The sequence below is a fragment of the Pseudopipra pipra genome, chromosome 15, assembly GCF_036250125.1.
Source record: "Pseudopipra pipra isolate bDixPip1 chromosome 15, bDixPip1.hap1, whole genome shotgun sequence".
In the NCBI taxonomy this organism is placed as follows: Eukaryota; Metazoa; Chordata; class Aves; order Passeriformes; family Pipridae; genus Pseudopipra; species Pseudopipra pipra.
Window position 1 is genome coordinate 534437 of NC_087563.1, and position 26023 is coordinate 560459.

General features: G+C 42.0%; 1 protein-coding gene across 11 annotated transcripts in view; it reads left to right on the forward strand.

Annotated features, from left to right (window-relative positions):
• The window catches only part of KCNIP1 (potassium voltage-gated channel interacting protein 1), a 467950-nt gene that overhangs the window by 395486 nt on the left and 46441 nt on the right, over nt 1-26023 (forward strand). Inside the window, exon 2 of one of the 11 annotated variants that reach the window (XM_064671388.1) lies at nt 7364-7525. The exons of 7 other annotated variants lie outside the window; for them this stretch is intronic. Coding sequence is in view for 1 of the 4 variants with exons in the window: in XM_064671387.1 (XP_064527457.1) it covers nt 13104-13212 (109 nt within the window). In the remaining 3 variants the exon portion in view is untranslated. Of the gene's footprint in view, nt 1-7363; nt 7526-13098; nt 13213-14587; nt 14688-26023 lie in introns of those variants that run through there. 3 more of the 11 variants (XM_064671387.1, XM_064671383.1, XM_064671389.1) reach the window with 3 other exon arrangements.

Genomic DNA, 26023 nt, shown 5'->3' on the forward strand with positions numbered 1-26023 from the left:
AGGGAAGATTATGGACAGTTACCCCTAAAATACCAGGCAATGGAAGAATTTATCAGCATTTATCTCCAAAAGCCAAGAACACTTAACATTTTGACATAAAACTGCACTGGCCTGGGAAAGACACACCCTCTCTTCTTCTCAGGTCTTTTATCATCCCTGGCCCCCACACTGTGGGTCTGCAAGAACTTATCTTTTCTCATACCAGGGAGACTTCCTCTGGAATGCAGGAGGAGAAAACATCTAAAGCTGTCTCTGGGAAAGATGCCTCTTTCCAGGCTGGAAAGCTTTCTTAAGTGACAAAAACCCTCATCTCCTTGCAATAAATCTTCTGGAAGGTTTTTCTATACTTAAAGAGCTCACTCTCAAATGTCTTACACTTTCTTGGGAAAAAAGTTAGATTTTGAGTTTCACATGTTGAAGGCCATTGAAGAAATTACCTCCTCTCACCCCACTATACTTCTGGTATCATCTTAATCATGGAAATGGAACTGTGATACATATAATTATTCAAGAAGATTGTGGATTGTTGAGGGAGTATTCTACCTGCTGAAGTGTGCATGATACATAGTGTACCCCAAATATGAATATTTACAGACCAGGGATGTGCTGTATACAAATCATCCTTCTACCTGTGTTGCTGTATTAGGGAGGGGTTCGAGACATACTGAAACTTGGAACCATGACACCGTTAAAAGTTTAACAAAAACCAATATTTATTACCAAGAGGGGGCCAACAAAATGAACAAACCCAAAAGGGAGGAAGGAGAAGAGAAATAAGCCCCCAGCACGATCTCCCCAGTTACTCAGCTGTTGCCCATAAAGTTATCTTACCAAACTAGCATGCCTATAATTACCAATAGCAGAAGCTGCATCCTTGGAGAGTCAGTAAGTTCACAAACTGGCAGGCGTCCCTGCCAAAAGGCAACGTTGTCCTTGAAGTAAAGCTAGCTCCCCTCCAAGAAAGCACTATCTACTTTTATACAATTAACTGAGTGACCACAACCTCCCAGGTGTGGCCAGCACCGCCCAGCCCGAGACCCTCAGTCCCACCTCCCGGTTATGTCAGTGCATCCCTTCTGCGCACGCGTGAGAACTTTGGAAATACCCTCACACACGCGCAGTCTGCTTTGGGGGTCTTTCTTAATTGAGTCTGGGGGCGCTACTTCATCCTCCTCCTCCTCAAATTCTCCTTCAAGCGACCTTGGAGGACAATTAGCCAATCACACAACACCAATTAAAACAGTTTATACAGAAATTCTCCCTCCAAGGACAAATTCACTGTTTTATCAGTGAACTTGGCAGGGAGAGTATAAACTACTGCAGGTGGCTGGGGCCAAACACAGACCAAAAGTATGAGCATAACTTCACCCCGGTACAGTTGCCCTTTCCCAGATGTGACATTATAGTCATAAATCTACTTCAGTTTGCTTTTGCCCTTGAATTTAAGTTTAAATTCAGAATGTAAATATGCTTGCAGGATACCCCGGGCACCTTTATTTTCCTTACTGATTTTTTCCATGCATCTAAAACATCTTTTGATATATTTTGAGTATTTTGCTTTTCTTCCTGATCTTCTGATTTTCTTGAAGGATTTATCTCAGAGTTTGACTCTTTGCTTTGTTGTCCTTTCAGTTCCCCTGTACAAAAAATATATCATAGAATGGTTTGGGTTGGAAGGGACATTAAATTTCATCTTTTTTGGTTGCCACGTGGAGGGACACTTTCCACTAGACCAGGTTGTTCCAAGCCCTGTCCCACCTGGCCTATATATACTCTTTTCCTTGTATTCTCCCCTGCTGCCTGACTGGTAGCAGCAATGTGGGAGTGAGCAAGGATGCTGGCTCCATCACCAACATCCAGCTTGGTTGGTAATAGAACATTTTTGGATAAACCTAAGGGAAGAGGCACAAAGGAGTTTGATTATCTAATGCTGCTGCTTAGTTTAACATCCTACGTATAATTTCGGTCATGTGCACCTGTATTGCAGCTCTTCATGTGCTTTGTTTCCATGAATGTCAGCCTTCCTGTGGCAAGAAGCAGAATTTAAATAGTGCTGCCACTAGAGGAGCAGTTAAACTGTAATTCATAAATCAGGGTCGGTCTGGTAAACTGAGAGCTGACTCCTCTACTGAGCACATTACATGGAACTGCTGCCATCCATCTAACAGTGGGAGCTGTGCTGGCAAAACCAAAACCATCCTCCTTTCCAGACAGCCCTCTAAAAGTTCTCTTTACACGTATTTTACTTGTTCTAAAGCATAAACTGCTTTTTCAGGTTTTATTGACTATGTTACACTTTACAAACTACTTTAGAAAGTTTGACTTCAGGCACTGGCTTTATAAATTGGCCTTTTTGTTTGATAAGAGTTTTGCTTCTTTGTACAGGTTTTCAAAGATTTTTGGAATGGTGTGATTTGAGACCATGATGCATCTAAAATAGTGTGGTACTATTTCATAATTCACTGTGATGTATCTAAAATACAGTTAGTTTTATACAGTTTCATAATACTTTCATGAATGTATTACTCTGATCTCCTTCTAGTAACCCTATTTTTGTGGCACTATCTTTTGCAGTATAATTATGCAAATAACTAATTAAATTAAATTTTTCAAGCTAGGTGTACAGGACTACAAATTACCAATGATAAAATAAACACCTAAGTGCAACTAATGCATAGATGTCGAAATGAAGATTAAATGCCAGAAAGAATATTTAAATACAAGAATAATAACAGTTCAGTAAGTGAAAGAAATATAGGCTTATTTAGAATGTTTTGTGCATGTGTTCATTCCGTAAGGTCACTTAAAAATAAGAAATCCAGGACAGCATGAAAAGCGGTGAGAAAACATGATTTAATGTAACAAGTGAAGAACAGTATTCCTCAAGTGGAGAGTGTTTTTCAGTGTTTAGGTGTGTTCTAACTAAGAAAAATGTATGAGATGATCTTTTCTGGGCAATACTTTGTATTATTCTTACGTGAAAATGAGAGCACAGTTTAATATGCCATTAGAGTGTGAGTTAAAAATGCAGTAAGCATACTGATTCTTCAGTTCACCACTTAAAAGTAAAGGGTAATGGGTAAATACAGGGGATGTCTTGATTGGAGGCCACTGGAGTTATGATGACTGTATGGCTGACTAAATTACACTTGTTACTGTAGTGGAGTGATAGGAAATGTAATCATGCTCTTTAGTGCATGCCTTCAATTACTACCTAGACCTTCAATGAGGCAAATAAATTAGTTGCTGTTCATCTACTTGGCACAGGTGTCACCAGCAGAGATTTATCTTATGGCACTCAATGTCTTCTGGTGTCTGAGGGATGTAAACTGCTTGTGAAGGCCAGGCTTCCTGGAATTCCTCTTCCTTCTCCAAATTCATGACTGTTCTGCAAACTTTCTGGACTTCCAAAACACAATTTTTTTACTGTCTTTTCTTGATTACTTGGATTCTGTTACCTTCAAGGCAAGTCTTGACAGGTCTTGACTAGTCTGGCATGTGCTGTGGTGGCAATGAGGCAGGTCTTACTCCGGGCAGCAGGTTGCAGTAGGTGTATCTGATATTCCTTCCAACTAACAGATCTATAAAATTATAAAGTGCCTGGAGACTCCAGTAAATTCACATAATTCTAGTGAAACCCCACAACAACCAGCTCCATATTATCTTGTTTTGTCTGATGTCAGAAGAGCCATCAGGGAGGAGGAAGTATGAGAGTAGTAAAGCATATGGATGCTTTCACTGGTTTTATCCCTCAGGAGATTTTGCTTTACCAATAAGCAAAATAGGAGTGAAAGGAATAAGCAAAAGGTACGTTCATAAGGAGCATATTAGCAGTTATCAGCAAGTCGATATGCATTGGAAAGGCAAGATACTAGTCATTGTAGAAACTGTAAATAATAAATGCAGTTATGTCAAATAACTGGGTATGACATCAGTTAAGTAAGATTAATTTTGCTTTTAACCTGTGGTTTGTCCTGTTTCAATTTTCTGTGATGAGCACTTATGTTCTTGTACGTCTTTGTGGGGCTTAAACCTACCTATTCAGCCTCATTCTCATTTATCTAATTCAATAAGAACCTGGTGTTGTGCTCTGGATTTAGCTATAAACTGCCCAGAGTGGTTACATTTTTATTTAAGACTTTTTAAAAGCTTTTTGGTTCGTTATAACCTCTAATTAGCATCCGGAGAAAGAGTCACATACATTTCTCTAAGAGAAATTATTTTTAATTTAGTGAGAAAAATAAGATATTTTGGCAAAAGGTTTTTACAGGTGTAAAATACAACCAAGAAAAAAGCATTTCAGCACAAAGACCCATTCCACAGGAAACACCCACTAAAACAATCCATATACCAGCTTTAGTAAAACACAGTTCATTGGTTTTAAGTTACCCACAAAAGAAGGAAAAGAGAAGAGAGAAGAGGAAGAAATGGTTACTGACTCACACGGTTCATGCTGCAGGAGAGACCAGAGGGAAGGAGAGAGAGAGAGGGAGACCACGTGGAGCCTCGTGTATTCATAGAGTTCAGTTTTCCCTCCCAGGCAGGATATCCTGTGGGTGCCTTCCAGGCCAGAGTGAGTTGTGCTGTAGCCAGTCACAGGCTGCAGGGCTGTGGGGTGGTCGGGCTACCAGGCAGGTCTGCCCTGACTGACAGCCCAGCTACCGGCCTTCAGCTCTGCCCTGTGTTGTGTGTGGGCACCAGGGCCTTCAGCTCTGCCCTGTGTTGTGTGTGGGCAGCAGGGCCTTCAGCTCTGCCCTGTCTCTGTGTGGGCACCAGGGCCTTCAGCTCTGCCCTGTCTCTGTGTGGGCACCAGGGCCTTCAGCTCTGCCCTGTCTCTGTGTGGGCACCAGGGCCTTCAGCTCTGCCCTGTGTTGTGTGTGGGCAGCAGGGCCTTCAGCTCTGCCCTGTCTCTGTGTGGGCACCAGGGCCTTCAGCTCTGCCCTGTCTCCGTGTGGGCACCAGGGCCTTCAGCTCTGCCCTGTGTTGTGTGTGGGCATCAGGGCCTTCAGCTCTGCCCTGTGCCCTCAGCACAGGCCTTATGCACAGGCCTTACCATGTACCTGCAGGTCCAGGCCCAGCCCTTCCCCACATGCACACACACAGTGAGTTGGTTCCAACCCATATCAATAATTCAGTGAGATTCGGATCCAGGATCTCACACCTGGAGCAACAAAGCATATAAAAAAAATGTCCAAGTGCAGAGGTTCTGCACAGTTTATTATCACTTTTAATAAAAGTGAGAATGAAGCTGTGACAATCTGATGCCCATGGGAAATACATAACATGGGTGAAAAGCTACCTGTGATGAGAAAAGTCACTGCAGCCCAACTCGATGGCAGCTTTATGCCTCTTAACTGCTTCCAGAACCTGACAGTAATCACCAGTGTCATGAGGGAGGGGTCACATCTCCTCTTGCTTGTGGCAGAAATCCACTAAGCAAGAAACTGCCACTGCAAAGCACATCTGTCTTCTGGTTATTTGGGGTTTTTAACAGCTTCTTTTGGCTACTTGTTAGTCCATCAGGGATAGGTATTTGCTGAGGTATGCTCACCTCTGAGTACAGGTTCCAGGGAAAATGCTCAGCTGGATGTGGGGCTCAGCAGAGGCTGGCTTCAGGGACTCATGCAGTGGCATTTTCCCTATTTGGAGAATGAACCCCAGAATAATTGAAACATCAAGTTTTCTATTTTTGAGCAGTTTTATGTTGTACATATATAGCCCCGAAGTCCTTCACAGATCTGTTCTTCCCTTTACATGCCCTTATTCATTGTTACTTATTTCAGACTTGAAATACATTTTTTTCCTGTTTCTTCTTTAAGCTTTTCACTATCTCTCCCCTACTCCTCTTTTCCTCACAGCATGTGTCCTACTCAACTTTCATTGCCTGTTTAAAAGTAGGACAATGAGAAACATCCTGCAGCCTTTCCCTGTCTCCCCTCCTAGTGCAGCTGAGGTTATTAAGTCATTGCTAGCAGTCCATTCAGCCTCAGCAACAGTGCTGAAAAGAGATGAAGTTCAGTGCTGGAGAACTTCCTTGGGTCAATCCTGAGAGCATCCTGAGAGCGCTTCTGCAAGTCTGAGAGTGACCCGTGATTTGGAGGAGTCTGCTGTGTTTGCTGCTGTAGTTTATGTAACCGGGTTGGTTTACATTTAAAAATCTAGAGAAATAGGGGAAAGCTAGTTAAATAAAAAAGTGCAATAGAGCCTGTCAATGATATTTAGTAGTTGGGAGAGGTTCTTGTTGCTCTTTCATTAATCATATATTGCCTCAATTGTATACTACACAATTTCAAACAGTGTGCAAGTAAACTCTGGTTCAAGTTAGTCCTTCAAGGTTCCATGGTTTCTTCGTTAGTTGTTGGTCTTCTCATAATTTGTAGCTCCATAGGAGGCTGGCTGTGACTTTGACCTGGGTGTGCATTGCTAACAAACACCAGTTTTGCCATCATGAGGTCCAGAGTAAAGCCAAATACTCCATTGTGCAGTCTGTGACAACTTCAATGTGCTTGTTTGTACTGGAAATTGTTCTGGAAAAAGTCATTAATGATGTATTAGATTTCTGTAATCTTCCAAAGCTATTCCTGTGTTTTGTGAAGTTGATGAATTGTGCCAACAGGCTCACAGAGGGCTGGGAGTCACTAGCTCTGAAAGGGGAAAAATATGTGGGGTCCTCCTGCTTCTCTTCATAAATTGTCCACAGGTCCTTCAATCCAACTACGCCCTACCATTGTCAGCAAGCAGGGAGACGTTGGTAGAAATAAGAAAGCAGCACCTTCTCATGAATTAGAAGAATTGAAGTAAGGGGGGAATTTGAAGGAATTATAGCTGCTTTTGTTATGGCAGGACAATTGATATGTCAGGAAAAGGTTTAATCTGCCAATTACTTCCCTGCACTTACACAGCAAGGAAGTGGCAAACTGATGAACTGAGCTCTTTATTCCCAGCTCCCTGGGCAGCACTAATAGAAAAGCATCTGTATTATCCAAACTAACTAAAGAGGTATTTGTGGTTCACCTATCCTTAAACTGAATGCACCTCTAGTGACAAAAGTAATAAGTGGTAATTAGCGAAGACTTTAAAAAAAGTAATCCCAGCTGGTGAATAACTGCTGGGAAACAACGGTGTGATATGAAGTACATTTAGTTTGCAGGCAGTGGGGTCAGGGTGGAATTGTAGTGATGCAAATGGGCAGGACCTGAGCTCATTGGCACCAAATGGCTGTTTAGCTGGAGATTCTACTTTAGAGGGGTCTCTAAATCATCAATTACCTAAATACCAGACTTTCTAATTTACAGCATAATTTTTTTGAAATTATAGTCAGCAGTTATCAAAAAGTAGGTTTTTTTCTCCACACAATTTGCAGATGGCACAAATTACTTGGGACTAGTCAGATCCAGAGAAGTCTGAGAAACACAGAAGGGGCTTAATCACCTATGGTGAACAGGACAGAGACATGACCGGTGACCAAGGCAAGCTGATAAAAAAACCTGCAATTTAAGCAGTAAATATCATTCCTTGGGATTAGGTAAGTTAAAATCACTCATGAGAAAGGCCTAGTTTTCATTTTGGTGTGAATAACTTTAAATCAAAGCAATAAAACCCACTGACTTTATGCACACACAAAGAGATCATATTGGATAAATATTTATACAATAGTACATTCATATTCTTGATGCTGTAGTCACCTGTAATGCTGTGAGTGGTCTTATTATGCCACTTCTACAACACAACAGAAGTGGAAGGGCTTCAGAGATCTGTGGTGGAAATAGATTTATGGTCAATAGCTGTGTTAGAAGACTGGTCAGGACTGCTGAGTGTCAGACGATCCATAAACAGAACTGTTCTAGAGATATTTGAAACAATGACCTGTACAAGGAGAATCCATCATATGTTCCTATTTATTCTTTATTATAGCATAATAGCAAAGGAATAGTCAATCAAAATTACAAAAAATTAATATTAAGGGTTTTAAACCAGGCTAATCATAGAATACTACCAGGGCTTTCTTGAAGGTGTGTGTACTGAGAATATGTCATGCTGCATTTGTTTTAACAAATCCTCCTGTTCAAAAGTGTAATGGCCAGTCTTCGCAAGCGAAGATTTTGGGAAAGGTCATAAACCCTTTGAGCCTGCGCAGTGGATTTTTTAGGTGAGACACAGCGTGCGCTGAACTGAGCCCACCCTTTAATCCTGAGGTTCATCTGCCGGGGCCGAGCAAAGCTTGGACAGTGGCAGTGAGGTCCCCAGGACGTAGCTGGATTGCCATACAAGGCTGACGAGCTCCAGCTGCCCGGGGGGCCGGGAATTGAACCCGGGTCGCAGCGGTGCGAGTCCTGCACTCTAACCACTAGACCACCAGAGGCCCCCATTCAAAAGTGTAAATCTGTTCCAAATAGCTTGATTATGGGAAAAGCTTCTGCTATGGGGAATGTTATTCTCCAATTTGCTGTGATTTTTGCACCTTTGTGTGATGTACTATTTTCCCCCAACCAATTTTAAGAGCTGATCATAGATTACTTAAATCATTTATATGATTCATCATAGCAATTCTTTTATTACCAGAATATCCTTTTTATTACATGTTATTTTGATTGATCTTTATAAAGTTCCTACTTAACCTTGTCTGTATATAACTAGAAAAGTGTTCTTCCAGTTGCTGTTATATAAAATCTGTTGTTCAGTGACTACAGTAGAAAACGAGAGTCTAGTCTGTGCAATTTATTTCACACCTGATTCTAGTCAAAATCACTTGGTCCCTTAAGCTACCCTCTCTGAGGGTAACAGTATGTATTTTGCAGCAAATTTACGAATGTTTGGGAAGCATCAATCCAAAAGCTGAGACAGACATGCTGTCTCGGTTTAACGAGAGAGAAATGTTCCGTCAGGAGGGCAGGATATGGGAAAAACAACCAAGCTCCTCCCTCCGAGTAATTACAGCTTTGAAATTAAGGGGCTCCAGTCGAAAGGTGTGGAAAAGAAAAATAACAGGTCTTTACTAAAGAATATGTATATGCACACATATATAGGCGACACAACGAACAAACAAGCAACAATCCCATTTCTCAACTTTCACTGAAAACAAAACAATTAAGCCCTTTTTTGCCTTTCGGCGCAGTTACAACCACAGCCAGCAGGGGGCGCTGGCGCCTCGGGAGGCGGAGCTGCAGTGTCGCTCCATGGCCGGCAGGGGGCGCTGCGGATCCAGCCCCCGGCCTGCGCGGGGGCTCCGAGGGGCCGGGTGTCGGTCTGTCCGTCTGTCCATCTGTCCGTCTGTCCAGCCAAGAGCAGCAAGAGCCACGGAAAAAGGGGAAAACTCACACGATGCTGGCAGTCTCCGTGACAGCAGAGGTATCGCGCAGCCCCTCTACCACTGGCACCGCAGGAGAACGAACCGGAGGAGGAGGCGCGGGCCGCTGCCAGCACGGGAAGGGAGGAAAGGAGGAAGGGTCATTTACTCCTGTGGACTCGCACTGTTAAAGGCAGGCTCTGGCCACGGCCCTCTCTTTTGCCGATGGGAGTAAGCTGCTGCCAACACGGAGAAAGATGGAGGAAAAAAACAGGTGCTGGCAAGGACTGTCCTCCCGACGACCTCCACTGGACCAGCAATCCCACCAAAACTCAAACACCTCCTAGCCAAAACCAGCCAGCCCTCCCCCCCACGCCCTTTCCCTCTCTCTCTGCAACTGCGACTTCTGCAAAAACACGGCGAAAATCTTCCTTCCCCCTTGCCTTGGGGAGAGGAAAACAAAAGAGCGCTGCTTCTTTCGAGGAGGGGTCATTAGCACGCAGTAGGACAGTCATTAAGGTCTAAACCGAGCAAACAGTAAAACCTGAAGACTCACCCCCACACCAGCCAAGGGATTGGTGTGAAAAAATTCATCAGAAGCTAATGAAAAAAAAAAGGAAATTATATACAGCATGGTTTTAGACTGTAGAATTCTGTAGAAATAAAAAAAAAATCGAATCCTGCTGCTTATTTGGCATTGGCTTGGGTTTTTCTCATTGCTCCAGAAGTGACACAAATAAAATGTGTAATAAACACTTGATTAATATTTCTGTCTCTTGTTAAGAGTTGATGATCCTCTATTTCTGTACTAACTAACCTGAATAACCTTTCTTTGGTTTAAGTCCCGGAACCATTTCTCTCATTAGCTCAATACTACAGTAAAGAATGAGTATTGCTGTAGGTAATGGGCCCACTAAGCTGTTGAGGAAAGCTCTATCTTTTATTTAAATGAGTTCTTATTATGGAGAAAGCACACAGAAGTGTTTGGGTCCACAGAATTTGCCTTCCATGAGACATCTGTAGTCAGCTCTTCAGTCAGTCACTTGTGATGATTTGAATGTTTAAGAAACAGGAGAGCGCTGATTTGGTTTAATTAATTGTAAACCATAACACCAGGTCAGTATGTGGCTTCCAAACTGGATCATTTGATGGATGGACTTGGTGTTCTGCATGTCAGGCAACTAGCAGCACTCTCCTTAAAATGTTAGCACAGCATGAACCCAACATGTGCCCAGCATAAAGAATCCCTGTTCTTGGGGCAGCAATGAGCAACTGAAGAATGATCCAAGTGTCTGAGAAGTTTTGGAAAATGAGAGAGGAAAAGCAACATCCAAACAGAACTGCTGGCATCAAGGTGATCCCAAAGCAGCCTGAAGGTTCTGAATGGGAAAATTCTCATTCAACATTCCCTCCAAGCCTGTTTGAAAACTGTCTCAACCTCAGGAAAAGCATGATTTGGCTTTGGCAGCATTGGATAGACTGTCGAATGAATTCTGAGCTTCTGGCATGCATGGGGGCTTCAAACAGTGAATGCTCTGGGGACTGAAGTTGCATGGTTTTTTTGCAGTTGCTCATATCAGGAACACCTAAGGCATCAAAAATGTTGGACTTGGCATAAATTGCAGTAACACAAATAATAGAACTAACACTTTTCCATGTCCTTCCCCCTGCTTCTTGCTAAGGTGCTGCTGCAGGGCTTTAGTAGCTGCAGAGGTGTGACATTACCAGTGAGAGAACATAGAATTGCAAGGCACACCTTTAGGGAGCCAAGTGCTTTGAGTTTCATTGCTCCTCATAGCATCATTTTTTAATTTATTTTTTTTTAGTGGTAATTGGATTCAGGAGGTTTGTGCATTGCTGGGAAGAAACTTTGTGATTAGGTGTATCTGCAAGTAAATAATGTGCCTGGGAACGAGTGGGTGAGGTGGGCTCTTTCTTTCTGTGTGCTCTTGGATCTGTTAACTTAAGTAATCTGAGAAAACAGCAGAGTCCACCAAACAGCCAGTAAATCTGACAAACATCCCTTCTATAGACAGGAAAGAACCTTGTTATTTTTGTGGTTAATATGCCTATCCAAACTTAATGTGATGGGCAGTGGGTTTTTGTCGATTTGGGGTTTTTTGTGTAGTAGTGTTTGGTTTTTTAATGGAAATAGGACATGATAAACCAAGGAATTATCTGAACGTTTTCAGGTCTGCTTGTCACATGGTACTGCTTCAAATTCTCCTCAACTTGTCTGGGAGAGATTTGACAGTACAGTGATTTCAGTTCCTTGATAGTTTTAAAGCTGAATGTGTTAATCTGGGAAATATGAACCATAATGTGGCATCACAGTAATACATCCAGGGCAATGAAAACCTGATGTGGCAGATGCTACAGAGCACAAAAAAGTCCTTTGGCCTAAAGTACTCATCAGGAGAAATGGCTTTGATATTATGCCATTGAGCTCTGGAGAGGTAGATGCCAATGCCAGAGAATCCTCATGAATAACACATTTCCTAGTGTGATTTGGCCACCTGCATACAGAAACAAAGCTCAAATTCAACTAAAGTGTTCATTGCTTCTTGACTTGATCACTCAAGTGTGTATGAGTACTCTGCACCTCCAACCTGGCTTTAATATGGGCTTCTCTCAGCAATTCAAGTGCATTATTTAGTTAATGTGGTACACAAAATCCCATTGAGATTCTGCACCTGCTGTTAGTGATCAGCAGCAGTTTAAGGCAGAGGCAGCACCAGAAGAAGCTGTGGAGCAGTGTGGAGGGTGAAAGCCAGCCTGCCCTGCTCCCTGGGGACTGCGGGGAGAGGGAGTTACTGCCTGCCTGGAGATGGGTGGAGTGAGGGGAAAACGAGACAGCCTCTGAGTCCTGTAAAATTAAAGGCATGGATGATGTCTGTTCTTCTGAACATCCCACATGGGAATACCAGTATCTAATAGTGCTTGAAAAAAACAGCTTTTACTGGTGTCGCAATACTGCGTCTGCCATCCTCGTAAAACGCTCAACCTGCCAAGTGTTTTCTCATCTGTGGTGATAATGGGGAAATACATAATTGACTTGTGAGGAGCCAGCAGTGCTGCCCATGCCAGCAGCCTGGTGAAACACTGCCTGCAAGGGGGGCTTGTTCCAGCCAGCAGTGGCCCACTCCAGTGGTGGGTACTTGTGAAATACCAGTGGGTGCACTGCTTGCTGTCCAGCAGACAACCCAGGGGAACTGTGGGCAGCTGTTGTTTACAGAAAGAATTAGTCTGGAGGTCCTGGGCTCTGTGTGGGCACACACATGGATGTGGGAAGCGTGCTTGTGTATGTCCCAGCATGTCATGGGCGAGGCATTTAGAAAAGGAAAGCCCTTTCCTCCCCTACAATGTCCCATATTCTCTTATGCAGTACAGAAGAGGCATTGACAAAAAGCACCTGCATTGGCAGAATTACTGAGAAAATCTCAGATGTAGAAGTTGACTGGTATCACAGGTATTTAAAAAAAAAATAAAATTGTGTGAGATGTTGCTGAGGTTAGCAGCACAGTGCTCAATTGTTCAGGGGCAGAGCAAACTCCTGAGAGAATTGCCCTGAGGTGAAAGAAAATAAAAACATAGGTTATGGTTAAATGCAGAAATTGCTCGCATGTTCAAAAAAAAAAAAAAAAGGCAAGTGAGAGAGGAGGGGGGAGAGGTTGGGAAAGATAGGGAGTGAGAGAGGGGGAGAGGAGAATGTGCTGTGCACTTAACTGAGCAGCTGGAAGGAAGGCTCCAAACAGGATTTCTCAGCTTCTGATGTCTGGCAGTTGTTTGCAGTCACACCAGTGTGGTGTCTGAAAGGATGTGGACTAAAGGCGAGTCGGAGGGACTCCAGACTTTAGGGATTGTAGTGGTGGTGTGCTCTTCTCTGAAACTTTTCCACTACCTCGGGCTAATTGTCTTGTCAGATGGTAAGAGAACGCAAGTTTTCCAGCTCCTGTTCACTTTTGTTTAAACCCGTTTGAGTGTAGCCACCATAGGCAGGAGATGGCTGTGGGAGGAAGGTGGTGTCTGTCAGTGCATTGATTCTCAAGTGTGGGCTTTATCTTTATTAAGAATCATAAAGGCTGCAAAGAGGGAATTCTGTTTTATGCTTTGCTGAGGACTTTTGTTTGCTTTTGATATATTAGAGAAAATCTGAAGCTGTGATGTATTTTGCCTTGTGTATTATTTTATCAAGTTTTCTTAATTATTGTTCTTATTGTTAATTCTTTCTCTCTCTTAGTACCAACCTGGAAAAGGGAAAGGCCCTCTTGGGATAATGGAAGCACAGCTGATAATTAGGTGTATGATTTCAGGTGGCTAACTAAAGCGGGTTTTTTGTGATATTTGCAGATTAAAGGTGCGATGGATTGACTGTAAACAAAAAAATGTGAACAAAAAATGTAATTGCTATTCCAAACAGTTCAGCAAAATAATCTAAGGAGAAATATTTCTGTTTTCACCCATTGGAGGGGAAGATTTGGTCTTTCTTTGACTTACCAACGTATTAACTTTTTTTTCTTAAAGGTTTTTCTGGATAAGTAAAGCATATGGGTTTTAACAAGTAAGTGAGCCTTAGGGCTTATATTATCCTTTCATAAGGGGATGTAGGTATCACTGAATTTTGAAGGAAAATAACTCCTTGATGATGCAAATGAGGTATTTCTTTAAAACAAAGGGATCCCCAAGTCATCGATTGTATTCTTTCTTCCATCACTGTATCATGTTTATCTAGCAAGGAAAATAGCAATAATTAAATACTAGCATAAACACCCATGTCACTTTGTTCAGCTATTATCTTCAAAATATGGTTTAGCAAAGGCTGGCAAAAGATTGAATAAAAGTAAAGAAAATTTATATATTAAATCTGTTTTACTGGATAATGTTAAAGTCAAGAAAAGCAGATGGAATTTTAACCCTGCTACAGTAAAATCAGTGCTGTCATGTAATCCTAGAAATCCTCCTGCAGAATTAGGAACAAATATGAAAAATGGCCTAATTAAGAGTTATTTATACTAAGAGAAGGTGTAAATTGGCATGTATTTGTTACCACATGAATTTTTATATTCCTTATTACAAAATTAATATCTCAGGAGCTTTTTGTTTACTCCTAGAATGTCACTGGAGTTCAAGTACATAATTACAAATAAATTAAGGTCTCTGACAATGACAACTAATTTCAAATAATGGCAGCAGAAATTCTCACCTTAAAAATAAGCTGTCAAGTCAAATGCTGAGGCATTTGCATTACTATTGCATTTGCTTTGCATTAACTGCATGAACATTTTTATACCTCCTTTCCAGAATTAATTACCATCATTCCAGTATCTGTTGTTTCTGAAGCAATTACCTTTTCCAGAAGAGTCTCCCCAGTGTTTTCCCAGCAAAGTCAAGTATGTGTCAGGTGAGAAAGTTGTCTGTGCAAAGGTGAAAGGAGCAAACAGGAGCAAATAGCCCTGTGTTCCTGGAGCAGCTCTGCCTGTGCTGGTTTGCACAGTGGTCAGTGCCTGCTCGGTCTGTGCAGGCAGGAGGGATGGCATTTACCTCGCTGGAAGGGACCTCTGTCACAATTACTGATACACAGAGTTCAGACTGCATGACAGGATATAGGAGCACAGTGCTAGAAACCTGTTCAGCTCTGCATAATTTTTATTGGAATTCTGTTTTTCTGGCTGCAAAATAGTTCACTTGGAGACCAAGATATTTTTATTTGTTACTTATTATATGAGCTTGTGTTTTTCCCTTTTGACTCTGTTCCTTTGCTAAGAATTACTTATATGTGTAATTAGAACATTAATGTAACATGGGTGGTTGTTGATGTATTGCAATACAGATTTCAGTAACTTAGAAGCCTTTAAAGGTGACATTAAGTTGTCTTCTTTGATATGTTTGTACAATGGGTGCTTATATTGCAATGTAATATTTCTAACATCTTTATATTCACTAGAAATGATCACTACTTTCACTTATAAACTTCTAGAAATTCCAGATATTTTCTCATAGCTGTGTGAAAAAAACACTAAAATAAGACACTGAAATTGGCTATATGTATATTCCTTTTTAGAACTATTCTCTTCTAAAGATGGAACAGGCTTACTTGAAATGTCCCTTTGTTCTGTTTAAAGAAAAAAACCCAAAACCTAAGGAACAACAGCAACAACAACAAAATCAAAAAACCACACACAGGAAAAACCCCAAACCTGAGTGTTGATTCTTCATTAGTCTAGCACAGGAAATAATCATTATGGAGAGGGAACTAGTGTAGACAGTAATTTGGAAAATATGAAGTTTTAACCTTTGCTGCAGGTGAATGCAGGTGTTTGCTCAGTTCCACCCTCTTAGCTGTGTTCGAGAGGTGAGGTATCGTTCAGGTGTTTGACTGGAAATGATTGAAACCAGAGACATTAGTGGAAATTTTCATCTCTGAGCACAACCTAAAGTTGTTGAGCATTTTTAATAAAAGATTTAAGAATAGGAAAGAATTTTCCTTTTATTTTCTGATTTCTTTAGTTCCCTTTTCTATGCAGGTAGAACAAGTCTATGATCCCCTATAACTCTGCCACATAGAAGAGTTCCAGTAAGATCAGACCTTGGTCAGTTTTGCTGTTGTTTTCCAAATTCTTCATTAAAATGTTCCCATTTGCTTCAAACTGGGGGGAGCAGGGGAGGAGAGTGTCTGGATGTAGTTAAGAGGCAAAATCTGCTAAAAAAGAAACATTCTGCAAAGTTTGGGGCAGTGTTTTGTGACCATAATAGATGGAGAATTGTTGATGACCTGTTGCTTTATGCTGCTCTAGCTGTTGTACCTGTTGGGTTTGGTGTTTGTTGGCTGTGTCCTTGCTGCCTCTGTGCTTGGACAGACCTGTTGTCATCCCCTTGGACTGGTTCCCAGCTCCTAAAACTACACACAACCACAGCTGGTCTGGGAGCTGAACAGTGTTTTTCTTCAGTGCTAGAGTGCTTTCACAATTATATGTATTACCTATAATTTGGGGAAGCATCTGGTGAAACCTTGAACTAACTTACAGTTGGAGACCAAAAACCCTCTGTAAATGAGAGTAAATTCTGTCTGTACTTTTTTTTTATGATTTTGGCTTTAACTCAACTTCTTTGCAGAGCATCTGTCCATTCTGCAGGTACCCTTGAAGCATTCATAAATCATGCTACCTCAAATTAGAGGCATTCAGAGCAAATATGAATTGTGCTTTTGGGATAGTATTGATTTGGTAAGATCTGTGGCAGGGTACAAACCCCTGAAAATAAGTAGAGCAAAATATACCATCAAGCACATTGTCGGAGATTTAGATTTTTAATCCTTAGTTGTACTCACTTATTTTATGACAGAAGATTAGAAGCAGATGCTAAAATATTTTTTTTGATTGAATAAATGCATTTACAAATCACCTATCTCAGATGCCTTGGAGGTTGTTACTGTACGTGTCTACATAATTCAATGGTATGTCAGGGATTTGCTGCCTACCGGTAGATTTGCACTGCCACAGGGAGAAATAATTTTAATATGATTGCCAATGGAGATAGGGTCTTAAAGCCAGATCCCTGTAACTGCACTGGTGTAAGTGCTTCCAGGTCTTTCTCAATGTACCTGTTTCCACATGATGTTATATGAAGAGAGAACACAGACATTCAAGGTATGTATATACACCTTAAGGGTGTATCAAGTACCCCTTAAGGCAGACAGACCTCAGGCCTCCTCATCATGCCTTAACTCATCAGCAGCTCAGTTCAGAACAAAACCAGCTGAGTCCTGCAGCAGGAACTCTGCCCAGTTCTGGTCCCAAGGAACCACAAAGTGGGAGGATGTATAGTCTGGAGCCTCAAACTGTGCTGTTACGGCCTGTGGGACTATTGCAAGTGCTGGGGGCTGGGAATAGCCAGAGGCAAATCAAACCTGATACTGATCTGACTAATGAGGTACTGTGTGGTTTTAAGTAACAATACATAAAGGTTGAAGCCTCTGAAGAGGGGGTCCCTTCTGCACAAGGGGCAAACCAGTGCTTCTGCTCCCTGAGCCCAGCTTTACAAAGATATTTACTGCCCAGATGCTACAGATACAACCTAACCTGCAATGAAATCTATATTCTGGCTCATTCTCTTAATTTGATATGATATTGATTAATCCACATGTGGAATAGGTATATTCTTATCCAAAAGCTCTTGTGAGAGCATGTTCTTTCATGTAGCTTTAGATGGGAACTTCAGACCCCCCTTAGAGAGTGGGAAGTTAGGAGATGTTTGAGCAGACTAAAAACTTCACTCTGTGAAGGTGCTCAGCTATGAGGTAATAGGGACCAAAAATGCTAGTTTCAGTCCATTACTGCTGTATGGTGCAGAGGTTGTATTAAAGCTTCATCAGCACATATCTTTACATCTCCCACAGTAATTTCTCTTCAATTATGCTAATCCTCGTACAGATTTTTCTTCATCCAAGGCAGAAATCATGGTTTTTTTCTGCTACCACAGCCTGTTCAGTGCCAGAGTGGGTGTGAAGCTCTGCTAACAGCTAGGGATAACTTCAGGCCCCCATGAAGCAGTGTGGGCAGCTGGTGTGCAGGAACTTGTGAAATGCCTCAGCAGTGCCAGTACTGGCAGGGGTTGGAGCAGTTCACAAATACAAGAGTCCAGTTCCTTTCCCTGCTATGCTAATTCCTCCATTTATTATATTCATGCAGTTATTTTCACATCATAGGGAAGATTAGAGTAACTGTTATTCATACTCTTCAAAGCGAACTGAATCAACATTTTGAACTACAGTTCTTACTGCAACTATTAAATCCCATCATCTCCACTAAATCTCTTGTTTTTTGTGGTCTGAACGAGTTTATGCAATTTTTTAAAAAACCCAAACAAACAACAAACCTGTGGTAGATTATCAATTTCAGAAACATTTTTTGTTTGTTTGTTTGTTTGTGTCGGAGGGAGTTTTTAGTAAGTTTTGTTTTAATGGGGTTTTTTAGTCCAGGAATGTGTTATGGTAACATTGTGTTCATAGGTTCATGCTTGCGTAGATGCACCACAGTTTCACTGTTTGGCTCATTTAGACACATTGGTACCTTAAAAGACAAAGCCCCACATTATAAAGGGAAACAGTCAGATAAATGTTGTGCAGCCAGAATTAACTTGAGGATTCCTGTGTTTTGGCGTCTTGTCTGTGCTCTGCTTGCATAGGTTTTTGTCCATGTAAATTTGGGAAGTGCATTTTATGCACTTATGATGTAATTCTATTTAGCTTTATAGAAGGTATTTGAACTAATTATTACAGCGTTCCTGTAATGAAATCCTGAATTTATTGCAGCACTTTGAGCTTTCAGGGTTTCCTCTCACACGATCAGGCAGACCCCATACTGTCACACAGCCTGTTCCAGAGGCTTCTAAAGATTGGTAGCCCTGATACAGTCTAAGCCATTGGCTCTCAATTGGAGATGAAGTGAATTTTGTTTGCTGCCTACCATCTGATTTCTCAGGCCCAGTGGCATTTGCTAGTGCTTAAGGAGTCTCTCTAGATTAGCCTCTGACAGCTGCTTCTGATGTTCTGTGGCTTTTCTCTCAGCTTTGGCTCTGCTAAGGAGGGGGAGAGGTTTTGACATTGTAGATTAATTGCAGTCATTTGACTCCTCAAGGAACTTAATTTGAGTTGTTCATGCCATTGTTTGTCTTAACACTGAAACTTTTAGTGTCCTGCACTCTTTCAGACAGACAATTCAAACCTGTTAATTCAGGGTTTGTTCCAGCAGCAGACGTTCTGCCTCATCCCTCTGGATCTACGGAGTGATTCTGTTGGTAGTTGTAATTACTTATGGCTATGTGTTTACTTGAACATACTGCACTACTCTGCTGTGTATGCTTTGATGTTTATCACAGTTACTCCACTGCTAACCTTTCTCTTGAAATAGTATTTTTGTATTCATTCATATTCACCCTGTAGTAAAGCTTCCCATGTTTCAAACTCTGCCCTGTGTCCCTTTGTGTCTGTGTAAAACTGCCTTGTGTGTTTGCACATGTGCATACCAATTCTTATTTTTCTTGTGGCTTAGCAACTTACCTCTGTTCTTCACGACACAGTTCCCTGGCTTTCAGATTTAATCTGCATGTATATATGCTGTTTCCACTGCTACTGCAGCTGCTGCTGTGCCTCCTTTTGAACCCTTGTTAGGGCTTTGTCCCTCGGTGCCCTTGCAGTGTCATCAGGGTTGAGGAGCTCTCAAGCCCAGTGTTCTATGGCAGCAGGGCACAGCCCTTCAGGGAGCAAACCTGTGTGCTCTGGCTCTGTCATCTGAAATACTCCCCTGTCTTTTACGCTTCATCATGTTGCAGTCCCTCTTTTTTTTATCAAGCAATTCTACATGTTACTGCTCTACAGAACTCTGACAGGACCTGAGGTTCTGCTCTTTTAGTCCTTCTGCCCTCGGGCAATCCCACCCTCCCAGCTTAGTGCTAAAACCTGCTCTTTTTGCTTACTTGAATTTCTGTGTTCAAGCAAGAGCAACACAAACCAGCTGTATAAAAAGGTTAACATATAACTTGCTAACTGGTCCTCTTTCCCACATAGGCTTTCTTGAACATTTACTTCATCTTTAGCACATAGTCTACTCCAGGGACTTCCCTGCAAGTGCTCAGTGTCTCCTTGCTTACTTTGATTAGTGCTTTCTGCTTAAACAATCCAGAGCTTGTTTATAAAGAGGTAGAATTAATAGGCCTTTTCTAGCTCTGTTAATGCTCGTGTTATCTATCTGTCACTCTAGAGGGGATAGTGCACTATCAGATAAGTACTCTGAATGGATAGTGGCAGATTATCATGTCTCCTAAACCCTCTCAGCAGATGCAGACCTTTATAAAGAAGATGAAATCTATTGCCAAAAGTTGTAACCTTTCTACAGAGAGAATCATATCTTCCCAATTCCCAAGTGGCAGTCTTGCATTTTCTATCTTTTGTAAAAGGAAGAGAGAGCAAAACAATAACCTGTAATACAGATGCTGAGTTAAGGACTAGTAGCTTCTTCCTTCTGTACTAATTGATGCAAAGAAATAGATAGAAAACAGTTAACGTTTTGCAGCAATTCAGTAAAAACTGATTTCAAGAATATTCAATAATGTCAAAACTTTGAAATTTGAATGGTTGCTATCTAACAAATTTCTTGATTGAGACATAGAAATTTAGTTACTTATAAGCATTTACTTTCCAAATTCAAGGTTATCATCAGTAGCTACAGAATCCCACAAGCACCCCATAACTTGCACAGACACAAAACTGAAAGTCTGTTTGAGAGATTAAACTCACCTGGTCAAAGCCAAAGCTGTAGTTTTTAACTGTTGTTTTCAGAAACAATCCCTTTTGGAAAAAGGATGTAAATGTTTCATAAAATTATGGGGAAGTAGATCTGGAAGGTGAAGAGGTCTGCTAGTCCATCCTGTCTCAAAGCAGGGTTGTACCTGTCTGTGTCAACTCAGCAAACTTATTACAAGTATTATTTTGTCTTCACCTAAGGACAGGGAGAACAGAAGAGTTCTTTTATCTTTGTAGAAGCTTTTTAAAGACTTATGTTTTTTCAGATTCTTTTTTGCTAGTCTAAATAATTCTAATTCTTTTGGTCTTAGCTTGTTTCTTATGTAATTTAGCCACTGATCATTTTCATAGCTTTTACCCTAAGTATTTGTAGACATCATTGTTGAAACTCTGACTTGACCCCACTGACCACTGTAGGAGGTTAATTCACGTGGCTGGCAAAGCCTATTCTTGTCTTCTGGGCAAGTGCTTGTTGTCTTTGGAGGAGCGAGGATGTGTGGACAGACTGGGAAATGAGATCCTGGAGTGCCAAGGGAAGGGACCTGGGGGTCCTGGTCAACAGAAAGTTGAATATGAGTCAGCAGTGCCCTGGCAGCCAGGAGGACCAACCCTGTCCTGGGGGCATCAGGGAGGCCATTGTCCTGCTCTGCTCTGCCCTGGGGCGGCCTCACCTCAACATTGGGGCAGTTTGGGGAGGACACAATGGAAGGAAGAGATTGAGCCACTGGAGAGTGTCCAAAGGAGGGACACGGAGATGGGGAAGGGGCTTGATTTGAAGGTGTGTGAGGACACTGAGGGCACTTGGTGTGTTCAGCTGGAGCAGAGGAGACTGAGGGGAGACCTCAGTGCAGTTCCAGCTTCCTGGGAAGGGGCAGAGGAGGGGCAGGGTCTGAGCTCTGCTCTGGGGGGACCAGGGACAGCCCCCAGGGAATGGCTGGAGCTGTGTCAGGGCAGGCTCAGGTTGGATCTCAGGCAAAGGTTCTTCCCCCAGAGGGTGGTTGGGCACTGACCAGGCTCCCCAGGGCAGTGGGCACAGCACCAAGGCTGACAGAGCTCAAGGAGCATTTGGCTGATCCTCTGGGGCACAGGGGGTGACTCTTGGGGATGGACCTGTGCAGGGTCAGGAGTTGGACTCGATGATCCTTGTGGGTCCCTTCAAACTCAGAGTATTCTGTGCTTCTGTGATTTGTCTTTACTGAAATCCATCAGCAGGAATCTTCAGCCCTTTTCCTCAAATTTGTGAAGGTCTCCTGCAGTCCTTTCTATCGTGGTGATACCTGTGTATCATCCAGCTTGATAACAAACACTGACCGTGACTAGACCCAGGAAGGCCCTCAGTGGAGTTGTGCTTGATCCCTCCTGTTGTTTTGATGATGAACCACAGAGAGCTGCCCTCAGAATACCTATCAATCCAGTTTTTATCTAACTCATGGCAGTTTCATAGACCATTCTTTTCTGCAGCTTCCAGAGGTGAATGATATGTGAGACAGGGCCAAAAAGTATTACTTGGATGGAGATGTAATGCATTCTCTGTTTCTCTCCTCCACACAAGGATGATCTCTATCAATTCAGCTGGATTCTCTAGCATTCTGGCAATTCAGTGACCCACACTTGTAAGCATGCATCATTGGTTGTTCCAGTGTTTCACAAGAACTGAAGTGAAAGGCAAAAAAGTTGTATAGTCCTGTATCCCGTATCCTTCCCTCTCCTTGAGCTGTTTCTTCCTTACAGGATAAAATAGAAGGGCATGTTTTTGGTCTCCCAGGTTCATGAAGGTAGGAAAAACACAAGTGATCACCAGTCCTGGAAAACTAGGAAGGAAAACAGGATCCGAATATCGTGGGAGACATCCCACACAGCCCTGTATTTTGGACTGTCTTTTAGAGGTTCTGACTGAGGTACTGTTCTCTTCTTCCCCTTCTCTTTCTGTGTGGTGCAAAGTGGTTGGTGCAGTGTCACCTCCCCAAAGGCACCACTTGGCAGTACAGGAGCAGCTGCTTCAGACTCGCTGGTTTGTGTTGTACAGTGAGGCACTAATGCTCTGTAAGGAATTTGAAAATAGGGGGTGTCACCTGACTGACCTCTTTGGCAACAGCCTCCCCCCACCAAGTCATGTTTTTTAATTGCTGGTATAGGAGTGAGCATGACTGAATGTATAGAAGCACCTTCCATTAAATTCTGGAGCAGATGGCCAAAAGAAGAAAGGGATGTGTTTGCAGTGGGATGGACAGAGTGCCAAGGGGAAGATAAAAAGTACACTAGTACGTGGAGTAGAAGTGCTTATTGTGCCTTATGCATTAGTATTTGAAGAACTTGACTGCTGAGCTGACTTAGAGGTTTGTTAATGGTTTGAAAAGTGCAAATCTTTGTAATAGTGATGAATCAGCTAGTCTTGATTAGCTGTTTTGCTGTGCATAACTTCAGATGGGACTACTGGGGCCTTTTTTTAAAAAACACGGTAGGCATGCAAAAATCAATATACCACAGCAAAACTTTTAACTTTTTAACACACCATATCCCATGATTTTTGCACTTCCATTAATTCCCCATGTATATAAAAATGCAACAGTACATGAGTTTTGTAACTGTTTGTTTCTTCCTTTCCATCTTGCCTCTTTCCTTTCAGACTCCCTCCTTACATCCATCACTTTATCTGCTGGGCAGAAGGTTGTTAGAAGTGGTTAATATTCTGTACACTATCTTAAAATAAATTGAATAGAATTGCATAAAAGTCAGTGGATATCCTCAGTTTCATTTCAAGGACTTTTGTTTGGCTTCAGTTTTTTTCCAAGATAAAATACACAGATGATAAGCTGGTCTGGCATATTTCTGAGGAGGAGGAGCTAATGCTTTACCTGTTTTCTAGAGCTGCAAGAGAGACAGGACTGTAAGTGCTTCCTCAAATCCACCTTGCAAAATAGCAAGCTCCAGGTAGTCCCTTCATGTCAGAGCACAGCTGCATGAGCCAGGATGTGATGCCGGGTGATGCACTCGATCCACATGCCATCAAACTGCGCCGGGGGTAAAGGCAGCCAGTGGGGAGAAGGGTGCAGGCCTTTGGGGCCTGTAGTGCCTTCAAAGGGCTGGTTTTAAGGAAAAGCTAATGTGGGTTAAGGAAAATACATGGACAGCGTTTCCAAACTGAATAGCTGCATCATTGAAGCTGAGTTTGTCCTTGTACAGAGCTTGTTTCTGAGAGGCTGTCAAAGCTATTCTTAATTTATAACCATGGAAGTGTTGGCTAGGCAAGTTAGAGATTCCTCAAAGCTTCTGAACCTGCTTGGCAGATGTTACAGTGTCTATGATTGATTGGTACAGACCAAACTGAGTACACTTGATGAGTCTAGCTTTCTCTTCTCTCACTGTTTATTGTCTCTTCCCCTGCAAGACCTTTCTCTGATGTATTTTGGGATGGAAGAGCAGTTGGATGATGGGGGACTCATGCAGAATTGTACATCAGTCCCAAGCAGGTTACTTTGTTTAGCAGGGAGAATGTTTCAAAAATAAGATAATAAAAAAACCAACCCAACTTCCTGAAGGTTAAAGCAGAGTTTTTAAGTGTAATCTGAAGGGATTTAATTTTCACAGAAAGATTATTTATTTTTCTTTCCAATATATCGCAGTAGCCCAGTGTGAACAGATGTGAAGTCAAACCTCTAACTGTCCTTATCTACTCAGAAGGGTAGATACTGTCTTCCGTGAAGCACATCTTTGCAATAAATTCGATTAAAATGTTTCGGCAAGTTACAAACACAAGTTGAAGATGTTTTAAATGAAAAGTTAAGTCTACCTGGATGCTGAGAGGTTTCACTTGCAGTGAGAGCTTGTCACATTGCAGGGAGTTGGAGTGGATGTCTGAGCCTTGAGATCATCAGAATGCAGCCATCCTCTGGCTGGTGATAATGATGAGGAAGAGGTGGACTGTTGCTGGAGTGGGTGGAGAGCACCAATGCAAGGGCAAGCTTTTTAAGGAAGCCATCTCGTGACACTAAATCTGTCTAAATGCTCTCTTGCAAAATGCCCTTTGGCAGACCTGGCTTTGGGAAAGTCTTCAAAATACTTCTGAAGGGCTTGAAATGTCAGCCAGTTTTGTTTGGAAGGAATTGAGATATCTGTGTTGATCCTTCCAGCTCTCAGCTGCTTCAGATGCTTTCATGTTTTGTGACACATAGACCCTGGCAGGGTCTTGTCTTCCTTTCCACCGGGTATGCCATGGTATGTCACTGGTATGCCATGGAGACTCCTGTGACAATACACTGTTCTTATTACAGTGCATGTTGGAGGTAACTTAGTGTGTGTACTGATGTACAATATTGTGCTCTGTCTACTTTAACATATTTCATGTGGTGACTTCCTCCTGTTCAGCAGTCATTGGAGTAGCACAAGAACTCTGTCACTGAGGAAATAGTAAAATACTTTTTATCAAATCTAGAAATCCAAATGAACTAGAAGATTATATCTGCCCCAGCTTTTATGGTGTTTACCTACCTCATAATGGGGCATATAATTCCAAATGATGCCTGATAGGTGTCCTGTCTGGTTGCTGTCCTGCTGGGAGACTTGCCATGAAGTCAGCCCCATCAGTAAGGGCTGGGTAATGAAGACAAACTTCTAGCACAACTTCTTTACCTGCGAAAAGTGTTCAGGGAATTATTTGTCTGAAGCCAAAATGAAGCTTAGTTTAATTTTCTTATCATCCTATTCTGGAAACAGTTCTTTTGATAATGACTATCAGTTTGACTGTTTTGCCATCAGTTAAGTTTTGTCAGAGTATTTCCCTTGCATCAACAGTTTTACAGAAGCAACAATAAAAAATAAAAAGGCCTGTGGAAGACCTCCAATGTCTAATACTTTGCAGACAGAAGCTCTTCAATTCTGTTGGTGTCAGATATATTCTTCCTTTTATACTGAGCAGCAAGGCAATAATTCTGGTCTTTTTTGTGGAATTGAAACAACATATGGCTTGGAAGAGAAATGGCAGCTATGCAAACTGGGACACAGAGCAAAAAGGAGCTAGTGTTTGGTTGCAGGTTAATGTATAAATTATGGAAAATTTTAGTGTGTTCTCTAACGTGGGTTAACATCATTTGCAGTATTAACACCATTATAAACTAAGAGAGTTAATAGCACAGAAAATGGATTCTGTGTGCAAGTCTCTGCCTTTATGGACTACAGAACCCCTTTGAAAGGCAGAGTACCCACAGAGGCTTCATCCCTCTTGAATTCCATGTGCCCTCTCTATTCAGGTCCAGAAATGGTGAAAGCATGAACACTGCTGCATTCCTGAGAAAAGGGGATTCCTGTGCTGGAATACCAACTTGTCATTCTGCTGCCCTTCAGACTACTGTAACAATCACAGTGTTGCTGTATAAGTGTAAAATTATGTGGTCTTAACACCTGCTTTGCATTTAATTGGCTCTAGCTGAGTCTCACTTCTA